Genomic DNA, 13,644 nt, shown 5'->3' with positions numbered 1-13,644 from the left:
AGAATTTTATTAGCAATATATCAGTACTAATATGGGATGGTTTGTGTAAAACATTTTGGCCAGTTTTTCAGAATTTTCTCCTTGAGAGCTTTCACAACTTTGAGTTAGTTGCCACTGGTCTTAAATCTTTCTAAAGGTTCTTCCTGAATAATAACTAATCCTCACAATCCTTCAAATATGTTTTGTGAGGTAAGTGTTGTGAAATAAGTGATGAACCCCCCAGAATTTATATGTTACATAAATGTGTTGAAGCTATCAGAAGGTGTCACTAAATCTTTGGGATTTTTTTAAATGACCTCCTTTGCATATATATATACATATTTCCTGAAAATTTATTTTCTGAAGAAAAGTTAATAACATTTACTGTTGATTGATTTAGAGATTATTCCTCATTTGTGAAGTTACTTCCTTCAAAGACAATGACTTGTATTAGTTTTTGTTAAGTAGTGTGACAGTGTTGGTTGAGTTTACTTGCCGTCTCATTATAGTTTTAAATTGTTACCTGTAAAAGAATTCTCTGATGACTGGTAATCATAAATATGTGCTAACACATATCAATTTATCATTTGAAATAGAACTTAACATACTGATAATAATAATATCATTTTAAAATTTGTGCGAACTACCACTTCTCTGAAAACCTAGTTTGATTTGTTTGTGAATATGTACTTGAACACAAAATGGACTCATTTGCAGGGGATCCAGGGAGATGAGTCAGAAACATAAACCATGTTCTTCTTGCTGCTTGAAAGTTTTGCTGTGTTAGACTGACTTGTAACTTTTACTTATGCATGCTTGACTGTTTTAATTATCTTTTTTCTCCTTTTCTTAAAGATGATACTTGTTGATGCCACTGTTCTCATCCTCCTAGCAGAAGATAGTCCTACTGAGAAAATGAGCACTTTGATCATTCAGTCTTTGAACTTTAACCTTTGACTGGAAGTGACCTATAGGCAATGAAGACTGCTTCCTTTGACTGCATTTTTACTCGTGTGCATTCGGGGCGCATGTTGATCGCTGGTTGAGTCCAGGCAACTGACATGCTTTGATTAGTCATACAGTATTAATGCAGGTGTCAGGAAATGTCAAATATAATTCCATTTTTTATTTTTATTTTTTTAAGCTTTTGAAAAGTTCCAGGTCCTCATGTATTGTGCAATAACAATGACTTCCTTGGCGTTGGGACGTTCATTGCCGGCAATGGACGTTGTAACATGAAAAAATTTCATTAACTTCTGCCACTCAATGATTAATGCGTGATAGGGCCTATGACATGAACTTAACGGTTAGAGTGGGATTATAAATAAAATGAGGGATCCAACATTACTCTGAAAGTCACCCCAACTGCTCATATTTGGATTCTATGCACTGTGAACCTAAGGTTAACAGCATGAATTAACATGCGTCTTTAAAGGACTGTAATGAAAGATCATTGCGTATTTATTGAATTGTTTATATCTGCTGTCAAATTGTTTTGACATGGACGGTTTTCAAGTAACATTGGCAGAGAGGTACAATATGTTATCCCTATGGTGAAAATAAAATTTGTTTGTTGTACATAGTTCCTCAATCTCTGAAGTAAAGGTATGAGTAATATAGGGTATAAATGGTTTAATCAAGGCTTTACTTTGGAAGTAAGAAAAATGGCAGTGATGATTAAACTGCTACAGTCCATAATTTGGGCTTGTTGTTTGTACATTATCAATTTTTTCCAAATAGATGACACTCTGTTACTTCCTGCTAGCCATCAGCATGAGCCCTACTGCCTAAACACTATTTCATTTATTTATGTTTGGAAAATCCATAAACATTTTTGTTTGCAATTTTGTTTCTTTTGTTATGTTTGAAGTCAAGTTTGAATGTTATGATACTTTAAATTGAAAAACTTTTGTCAAGTTTTTTCTTGTAAATTTTCTTTACTTGTAAGTATCATCTTGTCCTTCTATCCTGTACCCTAAAATAAGAAATACATTTTTGACAGAGGCTTAATGTTTTAACAAAAGAGCGTGGACATTTTTATTTTAAAATTTAGGCAAAAGTACACTATAGAATGGTATGTTTGCTTATTTGTCTCACACAACCATAGAGGTTTTTTTTTTCTAGAGGGATTTGTTTTGTTCTGTTTTGTTGTTATTTAAGACTTAACTTACAGGTAGACAACATTTTTCTATAGGAAAAAAAAATTGTTTGAAAGGTCCAACTCTCAGTACCATGTAAGTTAATGATACTGCAACTAGGTTCTCTTTTTAAAAAGCAATTAATGTATTTTATAAATTACCTTTTCACATATGCAAAATCTGTTTCTACTACAATGTTATTTTTACTAATGCCTGTTGTTGCACTCTATGACATATCCTACAGTGAATATATGAATCAATTTGGGCTTAAAAATGAAAGCCAGTTGGCTGAAAGGTTTGAAATATGTACCCCAGCAAAACCATCCAATCAATAATTGGCAGAGAATATTTTAAAAATTGTTTTTAATCTCTGTATAGATGACATTTTGTAGCTTTGTACATGTTGTTAATTAAGGGCATATAATTTTACACTCTAAAAGTATAATTGTTGAACTCAGGGGTGGGTAGACTTCAAAAATACGTCTGCTGTAGAAATTAACTTGAAAAAAATTTTTAAACTATGGCCAGCCACCAAATTGTGGACACTGTTTATACTGCTAGTTATTCATAGCAACTACCACTGTTCAAAAGTAAAAACATTTTTGTTCTGTCGTGCCTAGATGTACTTAAGTTCTCTTAGCAGTCTCTTATCAGTCCTATTAGTTGGCCAGTTTAGCTAAGACAAAAAAATGTTTTTTGGAATGCTTTGAACTTCTCTTAGTTTTTAACTGCTTTTTAATATGAAAATTGCAGCTGTAAATGATGTATTTTTCATATTTTACATAACTGCTCTAAACTACTGATTCACTTGGTCATTTTCCCGGGTGGGGGTGGGGGAATCTCTCTCCATACTGCTGGTCCTCTTACTAAAATCCTTTTATAAGGAAATGACCTGTGACATTTATTCACCAAAGGAATTAATATACCAGGTCAAAGGATAACATTGCTATCATATAGATTAATAGGTCATATATAGTCTCAGTTGAATTTTTTAATATGAATAATACTATTTTAACATACCTCTCTCTCTACATAGAGATACCATAAAATAAATTAAGATGACGAAAAGGAAAGTAGAGGAGAACCAAATAACTCTGGTACATTTTATGGTTTAAGGAAAAGAAGATGGGACGAAATATCCTAAAACATAGATGCACCAACCATTCAGAATTTGCAGTCTGATAACACCTGCGTTACTTCCTTGAACTTTAGGAATCACTGAAAACTCATGTGCACTTAGATTTAGTTAATTTTAAATATGTTACATTATTAAAAGATGTTTACCTAAGTCACTGCTCAAGAAGGGGCAATTACCGACTTTGTAATAATAAAAATATTTCTCTGTAATACGTTGTTGAATAACAACCAGAATACCAAGCAAGTGTGTACATAGGAACATGCTACTTCCCTCTTGCCCGCACTCCCTCTGTGAGGCACTGTCTGCTGCAGAGCTCTACAGAATTAGACCTTCAGATTCAGACAGCATGAACTCTCTTCCTTTTTATTTATTTATTTATTTATTTTAAGGCCATTCTTCTGGTTTGCCAAATTCTGTTAAGGCAGTGATACATTCAGTTCCTTATTTTGCATGCTTAGATCACAAACTTGGTGCCCTTCCCCCCAAAAAAAAGTCAAGTAGGTAATTAATACCATAGATTTTAAAGAGAGAAATGGTTTTCAGTTTTTTAAGATAAATTTTTTAAAACAAATTTTATGGCAGTTCTCTTAAGGAATTTAATAATCATCTCTAAAGGACTTGTACAAATTCCTCCTTTTTAGCCAGCAGAGAAATAAGGCTTTTTTTTTTTTTTAATCCCTGGAAGAAAATGCTAAAAATAGCTTTTATATACAGTTCATCTGGAGAAAGATCTTGATCTTTATTGTTTTGACTAGGTATATAAATATTTGGTACAAAGTAATGAGAATAGTTAGCTACTTTTTTCCCTTTTGAAATTTTAACTATATGCAAAAACATATATCATTAGATTCCTGTGGTGGATAATAATTTCTTCAGATTCTAAAACAGGTATCTAGTGACTTCTTAATTGTTCCCAGGTTGCCTCAAAGATAAGTTGAAATCAGTAATGATATGAAAATGATATGTAACCACATAATTGTTTATGGTAATCAAGTCTTATTTTTTAAAAAGCCTATTGTTTTTGAGAATTGAGACATTTAAAACTTGTTAAAGCTTCTTCCTAAAAATAGAAGAGAAGAGGAGGTACTGTTGTGTTTTAAAAAAAATTTTTTTTTTAAATAAAGAATTCGGTGTCACTAGTTCTCAGCCTTTATGGTTACTGCTCCTTATATTTCTCGATCTCACTTTTATTTAGTTTTTTGTACATATTTTAGCTGAATGCATAAGGTTTGTAACTTGTGTATGCATGTTTATTTTCCAAAAGAGCTGAGGCTTGACTGAATGTCCCTTTGAGGATTCATTGCTACCAAAAGCCAGCTGCTGCACTATTCTTTTATGCTAATACCTTTGCATAATTAAGGTCTGTGAAGAAGGTGTCTTTAATCTGCACCTCCTGGCCCTAGTCCTCTTTGCAGTCTTTGTTTTTATTCCTCCTCTATTTGTCTACCTTCTCATCTCACAGGTATCAGTGGATCAGTTTTCAGTTGCCTCTCCGACCACTCATTTTTTCTCCCCTCTTCCCTCCCTTCTTTCCTCCCCTCCCCTTTACTCCCCCTTTCCCATTCTTGAGGATAGGAAATCCAGAGGAGGGTTATTAAAATTACATCCAAAAAAGTTTTAATAAAAGGACTCCATCCTACAAACATTTCTGATAAGTAATTTTAGTCCATCAGTAGATGGCTAAACTTGTTGAATAATTGCTTGATAAATACGCTACCAGTTAGCTCTAATTTAGTTCTTAAATACTGATATCGAGGGAATTTTGTTTACTTTCTGGATGTGACTCTCTCAAAGCCTTTTTTTTTTAAGATTTTGTTTTGTTTTTTATATGAACCATTTTTAAAGTCTGTTTTGAATTGGTCACAATACTGCTTCTGTTTTATATTTTTTGATTTTTTTTGGCCCTGAGGCATGTGAGATCTTAGTTCCCCAGCCAGGGATTGAACTCACACCCCCTACATTGGAAGGTAAAGTCTTAAGCGCTGGAACACCAGGGAAGTCCCTCAAAGACTAATTATTGCCCTAATGAATTAAATTACTTATTTTGATGAACATATTTTTCCTTTTAAGTTTCTAAAATCATTTTTGAGATTTGGATGGAACTATTTTTTAAAAATAATTTGTGGGAGATTTTTATCTTCTCAGCATAAATTAAAGGCAGACCTATATACACCCTTATCACTAGAGGTCCATGGAATCTAAATTTGTACTTCAGACTTAGATCTCTGTCCTTCAAGTTGAAGTTCTAGTTCTGACTGTGCTCCTGATAATTTAGATTTTTTTAAAAAATTTCATTCTCTGACGTTAGTATTACAACTTTTATTTGGGGATGAATCTCAAAAATTATTACATAGTATCTTTTATAAAAAATTTTTTAATTTTAATTAAAGTGTGATATCTGAAGCTATTTTGACTACGTGGCAGGAATGTCTGAATAGACGTCAGTACATCCTCACATACCAAAACTCAAGTTTTGCAAGTTGAGTGCAGTTGATTGGGGAAAGGAGAAGCAGTTCTTGTTGTATTTCTTGGTATACACATCATCAGGGGTTTTGAGAAAACTGCTCCTACAATAATTCTCAGAGCTGTTTTCTCAAAGGCAAAAGTGTGGTTTCAAAACTCACAGGACTTTGGCTTGTCACGTGTGATTTGTCAGATTTCGTGACACATCAAATAATTGAAGAATCCTGCCTCTCTAATTAAAAACCTGAAACAGGGCAAATAAAGAGTTTGGTAGATTGTTTCAGATAACTAGAAATGCAAGTCTCTTCATAGTTAACCACAGATTGTTTACATAATGCAAATTGATTGTCAAGCTCAAGGTAACAGTTATTTGAATAGATTATTAGGTCAGTTATCTAGTAGCCAAGAGTTAGATGCATGTTCAAGTTATAATGAATTTTTTATTTTTAGCTGGTACCATTTTTCTCTTAATATTCAGAAATACAAATTGTGCATTTTATTAATAGGAATGAAAGCTCATGCTGGAAGATTTGCATAGGGTGGATGTATATATTTTATAAAATCAAGTTGTAAAATATGTAAAGCTACTGCTTTTTAAATAGAATATAAATGTTGACAGATAAATCTATATATTATATATTTTTAAATACATGTATGAAACTTTTGTTAGTTGAATATAAACTACATTGTGTGCTTTATGAATCTCAGTAACTTTTAATAATAAAGCAGTTGTCATTGATTTCTTTTTTTGTAGACTTCAATGCTAAATTGGATAGATATTAAAACTTTTTGTAGTTTATAATAATGAGAAAATTTACATAGTAGTTCCCCTTTGCAAAAGACTGTGATCTTTAAAAGATTATGGAGATAGTAATGTGTCCATTTCCAAAATGAATACAACAGAATGACGATAGTCACTGAAGCACTTTTGTTTATTTAAAGATCATCTTTGCAAAAAAAAAAAAAATAAAGATCATCTTTGCTTATTAGTGTAGCCTAGTATATTTTAGTGATTCTTCATGCTACAGTTAATTAAGTCCTGGTTAAAGACTGGGCATTTTCAGAAAAGATGGAAATTGAAACCAGAGCACTTGCTTCAAGTTAATCATGAGTCTGGTGCTCCTGAACTTTAGGCTGTACATGCTGTAATGAACTTGCAGATACTTCCCTAAATACAGATAGATCAACTAACTTACATAACTGAGGGGCTCCTGGAGCTCTGAGAAGAGAGAAAGAAATAAGCAGAAGGGAATATCTCCACATCTCAGACATTCCTGGCAGGAAGAAATTCAGGGTGTCCTGCTGCTAGTCTTAAGTTTTCTTTTCATAGGAGATCTGCTTGCCCAGGAACACCATAGTCCTCCATTGGGGCAGCCATGCTACCATAAAGCTCTTTTATCTCAGCAAGTTGTTTCTACAGCCCTAAACAACTAGATGAGTAGCTGATTAGATAAATGCCAGGTTTGTCTTTCTTTGTACTTTGATGGCCCTCTCTCCCTTTGTTATAATCCTTAGGTAATTTCTACCTCTCACAGAAGGGATGACTTTTCTCCACTAGTTTAAGCTATGTAGATAAGTGGTCTTACTGAAATCCTCCCTATATTCCACAGTACTTTCCACACTAAGAACACATGGCAAAATTTAACATTAACTGGATAAAAGTGTCAAATAAGGAAAGCTGAAATTAAAGTAAGGCAGAAAATACCTTTCATACATGTACTTGACCTTCAAGTGCTTAATGTAGGTAAATACATGTCATCATGCAAGACCCTAATATGGATGATTGTCCTACAGAAGAGGTATCCGGCTTAACATTAAAAATCTCTTAGCTCTACTTTCAACCTCCCAAATCTGTTATTTGTTTCTCTTTTCTGTTATAGTTAATTGCATTCCTATCCAACCTAATTATACAAATGAAGAATCTAACACTATTTACCAGTCCTCTCTGACATTTTTCATCATCAAGTCCTTTTGAGCCTGTCTTTTTAAACCATCTCTGATACTTCCTCATTTTCTCCAGTCCCTTTGTTATGACTTTTCATTGCCTGGCCCTGTTGTTCTCAGGCTGCTCTTCAACCCCCTACACACCTTGTTCCATAGATAACGGCACAAAAAGACTACTGTGGTCTTTAATGTTCTTCCCTGTTGCTGGAATGTTCATTATCTGCTTTTCTACTTGCAAGGTCCACTACAAATGTAGTTACAAGGTTATCATCTTTGTCCTTCCCTTTAAAGAAGGCTGTCCTGCCAGCCTTCTATCCTGAACGCTTTCTACTGGGACGATGTCTCACCTGTGTTTGTGTACCCAGCACTGTGGCACACGGTACCTATCACAAAAGCTTTTAATAAATGTTAGTTGAATTAACCTGATTGTACTTGTATTTTTATCCCAGCTTTTTCAAGGAAACATAGGCACTAGCAATTTTGGAACAAATCTAAAGCAAACCACCATCTGTGTGAAATGTTAGAACACCCTACCCTTCCTGTCCCAGAGAGTTTGAAAAAAATTGCTTTAAAGTAAATCATGAGTCATTCTTAATTGGTTTTGCTTTTTTAATAAAATGCCTTATCTCTGAGGTAAATTGCTTGAATATGTTCACAAATTAAGAATATGATTATTTTAAACAATATATCTGTGGAACTCTGAGATCATAAAAGTAAGCCTAACAGTAGTTAAGGTTAAGAATGGGCATTAAGCAAATACTTAGTGATGACCGATCCTGTATCAAGAAGGATGGCAGGTAAGAAAAAGTATATATCTTCCAAGGGCCTATAATAAGGAAGATAGATAATACAAAAGTGCTGAATGTGAAAGGATACAGATAAATGGCATACTTGTGTGTGCTCAGTCTTCTCTGACTCTCTGCAACCCCATGGACCTGCCAGGCCCCTCTGTCCATGGGATTTCCCAGGCAAGAATACTGGAGTGAGTTGCCATCTCCTTCTCCAGGGGAGAAGGCCCACCTGGGGCCACAGATAAATGGTAGTTTCTGACAATCAGAGGAACAAGTTATGTCATGACTTGAAAAACACAAACTTTATGGATGGGTTCTAGGCAAGTACAAAGGTTTCAAGTACAGAAGCTGTAGGACAGGACTTGTCTGAAAGTCAGCCCAAAGGATGGTGTGGCTGATTCAGAGATGGTAGCAGAAGGCAAAGGCCAAATGATATAGGACTTCATGAATCAGGTTAAGACTGAAATTGATTTTTCATGGCTTCGACTAAACAGATGGGCCTAGCAAGCAAAGTTGCCATTGTTCTCAGGGCATTTGCCAGTTGGGAGGAAATTAGGAAACTGAGCCCCTGTTTGGGCAACATCACAGGGATGTTTGCCTAGCAAAGTCCAGAACATCCCCCAAATGAGTCTAAGCTACTCTGCCAACATCCCACCTGTCAAAACTAACAAAGCCAGAGCCCAGTAGAACTCCACTCCCAGAGGAAGGATCACTTGGGACAACAGCCCTGATTCAAACTTGCACCCTGGAGTGGTTTGGGGAATGTCAGACTGTGGATCTGTATTAAGATTAAGTTCCTGACTGGCTGTGTCCTCGGGAGCAGATCAAAAGCAATTGGAAGTCCTCTCTGGAGAAAGCCTCAAGTTATTCCTACAAGTGATTCATTTCAATTCAATGGTCTGTACGCAAAGATTACCTGGGGAACAAGGCACCAGGGTAAAAAACCAGAAGAAAAAATAGACCTAGAAAGCGTTGGAAATGTGGGGTGGGGAGTGACACCATCTGATATGATTTACTGCTCTGCCCGCCACCCCATGTTGCCAGCTTCTGAAGAACAAGAACCTGTCTTGTTCAACTTTATACACATTCAAGTATTGAGTCCGTGCTGGGTCCCCAGGAGGTTATGATCTGGCAGGGAGGGAAGGACAGGGGTGTCACAGGGTAATAATAGGATGCAGAGTGAGCAATGAAGCAGGCCCAATCATAAAATAGATAACTAATAAGAACCTACTCAACCAGTCCATCCTAAAGGAAATCAACCCTGAATATTCATTGGAAGGCCTGTTGCTGAATCTTCAATACTTTGGCCACTTGATGAAAAGAACCAGCTCATTGGAAAAGACCCTAATGCCAGGAAGGATTGAAGGCGGGAGTAGAAGGGGGTGACAGAGGATGAGGTGGTTGGATGGCATCACTAACTTAATGGACTTGAGTTTGAGCAAGCTCCAGGAGTTGGTGAAAGACAGGGAAGCCTGATGTGCTGGAGTCCATGGGGTCGCAAAGAGTCAAACACGACTTAGCAATTGAACAAGAACCTCCTGTGTGACACAGGGAACTCAATACTCTATAATGACTTACACAGGAAAGAATTTGAAAGAGTAGATATATGTGTATAATTGATACACTTTGCTGTGAAGCATCAGAAACTAACGACACTGTAAGTCAACTATACTCCCAATAAAAGTTAATTTTTTAAAAAAGGAATAATCAAAGCTAACTAAGGGAGTCTGGAAAGAATTCCAGGGGAACTGAAGAGTATTTGCCAGGCATCTGAGATAAAGCACACAGCAAATACAAAAGCCAAGGGTGAGGGGGAACTGTGTAGCATGAAATTTGAATGAGGGAAAATACTAGATAAAACTAAAGCTAGAACATGAAAGACCAGGTTATAGAGTTTTGATTTTATCTTATGGGCAGTAGTGACTGACAGAATCAGATTTGCACTTCAGAAAAGTTACCTTGGCCGTGGGTTGGAAGGGTTACAACAGGAGACTTAATTGTAATGCAGACAACAGATGACCCTGACGTGAGTTGATTATAAAGCATTGGCATAAATATATACATCAATGGAACACAACAGAGTCCAAAGGTAAGGTCGATTAATTTTCAAAAGAAATGCCAAGGCACTTCTAGGGGGAAAGGTTAATCTATTCAACACGTGGTACTAGTGCATTTGGAGAACCACTTGTAAAAAATAAAAATGCTACCTCATACCATTTACAAACATTAACCCCAAATGAATCATAGACCTAAATTAAGAGTAAAAGCAAGTTTCTTTAAGAAAATGAGAAAATCTGAGATCTTGAATTTGACAAAGATTTCTTAACTGGCACAAATTATTGAAAGCAATTGATTAAAAAAAGATGCTCAACATTGCTTATTATCAGAAAGATGCAAATCAAAACTCAGGATTGATCACCCCACAGTAGTCAGAATGGCCATCAAAAAGTCTGCAAGTAAAGGCTGGAGAGGGTGTGGAGAAAATGGGACCCTCCTACACTGTTGATAGGACTGTAAATTGGTGCAGCCACTTTGGAGAACTCTGTGGAGGATCCTTAGAAATTTAGAAATGGAACTGCTGTACGATCCAGGGCATGTATCCAGAGAAAACTAATTCGATGGGATAATATGCATCCCAGTGTTCATAGCAGCATTGTTTGCAGTGGCCAAGACATGGAAGCAACCTAGGTGTTCCTGGACCAATAGAGATGATGTGAGATACACACACACCCCCCCACACACACACATACATACATATACATACATATGTATATATGTATACACACACAGAATGGGGTGTTAGCCATAAAAAAGAAGAATAATGCCATTAGCAGCAACATGGATAGACCTAGAGATTATCATACTAAGTAAAATCGGAGACAAATATCATATGATGGAACTTATATTTGTATTTAAAATATGATACAAATGGACTTATTTACAAAATAGACTCACAAACAGACACAAAGAAGGCAATGGCAACCCTCTCCAGTACTGTTGCCTGGAGAATCCCAGGGACGGGGGAGCCTGGTGGGCTATTGTCTTGTGGGGTCACACAGAGTCCGACACGACTGAAGCGACTTAGCCACAGCAACACAGACCGACATGGAAAACAAACTTAGGATTACCAAAGGGGAAAGGAGGTGGGGGGGGGGGGTGGATGGATAAAGAAGATGTGATGCATGTGTACATAGACATAGATGTACACATGTATTACACACAATTAAATACCACTCTGCCATAAAAAGATGGAAGTTTGCCATTTACAACATGGATTGACTTGAAGGGTTTATGTGTAGTGAAGTGGGTCAGAGGAAGACGGGTGCTGTGTATTATCGTGTGTGGAATCTGAAGAATGACATAAAGTAGTGAATATAACAGAAAGGAGTGGACTCGCAGATACAGAGAACAAACTTGGTCACCAGTGGGGAGAAGGAAGAGGAAGGGGGACAAGATGTGGATAGGGGATTAAGAGACACAAACTACTATGTATAAAATAAGCTATGAATTGTACAGCACAGGGAATATAGCCAATAAATGGAGTATGATCTTTAAAAACTGAGTTATTATTTTGTATACCTGAAACTTACATGCTGTTGGTAAATCAGCTAAACTTCAATTAAAATAAACCAGGGATTTCTGTGGCAGTTCAGTGGTGAGGACTCTTGCTTCCACTTAAGGGAGCATGGGTTCAAGCCCTGATTAGGGAACGAAGATTCCACATGACACGCGGCCAAAAAGGAAATCAGAAGCATGTTTGCTGGAGAATATAGAGTGGTGAGAACAGGTGTGAATAAACTTATGGAGGTGATGGATATGTTCTTTTTTCTTATCTTGATTTCACAGATGTGCATATATGTGTGTGTGTGTGTATATGTATATACACCTATATATAAACTCATTACATTGTGCATTTTAAATAATTGTAGTTTATTGAACACCTTACCTTGATTAAACAGAATTAGTAAGTTTCAGTAATAAAAGACTAAGAATGATAATGGCCTGAAATAGGTACGAGAACATGAACAAATTTAACTGTATCAACTTGCTCAAAATCACAGCTTAAAAGTGATGGAGCTAGAATTTAAATCTGAATCTGACACCACTCCCCGCCACCGGAGGAGGAAATGGCAACCCACTCCAGTATTCTTGCCTGGAGAATGCCATGGACAGAGGAGTCTGGTGGGCTACAGTCCATGGGATTGCGAAAGAGTCAGACACAACTCAGCGACTAAACTACAGTAACAACCAGAATTGATCTCACTACTTCAAATACTCTAATAGACAAAAGAGAATGTAATTTACTCTCCAGTTTAGGTCAAAGATTTTTCAAGCTGTTTCTCACAGTTGTAGGAATTCCTTGGAATTACCTCAGGGACATATTTGAATATGTTTCACATTAATGGTCTGCATATGTTTGCTTTAGGAGAAAGGGTTTGCTGTTTAGAACAAGTTTGAGAAGCGCTGGTTTAGACACTCCTTTTAATAATACCTGTGGTTGAATTCACTTTTTCTGGCAGCCACATCACACTTGATTTTGATTGGTAAAGCTATATTTTTCATTTTGCTTATATCTGTGTAGGGTTTTGTTTTGTTTTGTTTTTCTTAATTTTACTGTTTGGTCCCAAGTAAAGTACATTACTTATTTGAGTAAGCTTTCACTTTGTTTGGACTTCCCTAGTAGCACAGTGGTTAAGAATCCACCTGCCAATGTAGGAGACGCAGGTTCGATTTCTGGGTTGGGAAGATCCCTTGGCGAAGGAAATGACAACCCACTCCAGTTTTCTTGCCTGGAAAATCCCATAGACAGAGGAGCCTGGTGGTCTAGAGCCCATGGGGTCAAAAAGAGTTGGACACGACTTAGCAACTAAACAACAATAAAGTATGTTACTTATTCATGTAAAGTTTCACCTTGTTTAGTCCTGCTATGTGTTTTTTTGTTGTTTGAGCCTTGTTTGTTGAGCCTTGTGTTTTTCTGTTTGCTTTTTTTCCTTTTTGTACCATATGCTCTCCTTCCTTTTCACCTCAAAGCATCTGTTCTACATCTTTCCCATGTTTAAAACAAGCAAAGGACAGCAGGCTACAGAATCTATAGTAGCCCAGTGTGTTATTTAAACTACTAATACTTTTCTGTCACACATTAAACTTTCACCTCTCAGGCCATATTTCTATATAGTTTTATCAAAGAAAG

General features: G+C 36.2%; 1 protein-coding gene across 4 annotated transcripts in view; it reads left to right on the top strand.

Moving 5' to 3' along the window:
- Positions 1 to 8,083, top strand: part of UBE2W (ubiquitin conjugating enzyme E2 W) — a 65,384-nt gene extending 57,301 nt beyond the window's left edge. For all 4 annotated transcript variants that reach the window (XM_070477179.1, XM_070477180.1, XM_070477181.1 and 1 more), the window contains one exon: positions 835 to 8,083. In XM_070477179.1, the coding sequence (XP_070333280.1) occupies positions 835 to 848 (14 nt within the window). In that variant the 3' untranslated portion in view covers positions 849 to 8,083. The remainder of the gene's footprint in view (positions 1 to 834) is intronic.
- The last annotated feature ends 5,561 nt before the right edge of the window (positions 8,084 to 13,644 follow it).

The sequence above is a fragment of the Odocoileus virginianus genome, chromosome 15 (assembly GCF_023699985.2).
Source record: "Odocoileus virginianus isolate 20LAN1187 ecotype Illinois chromosome 15, Ovbor_1.2, whole genome shotgun sequence".
Classification (NCBI taxonomy): domain Eukaryota; kingdom Metazoa; phylum Chordata; class Mammalia; order Artiodactyla; family Cervidae; genus Odocoileus; species Odocoileus virginianus.
The sequence above is the reverse complement of the archived record's forward strand: the minus strand, read 5'-3'. Positions and strand labels throughout refer to the sequence as shown.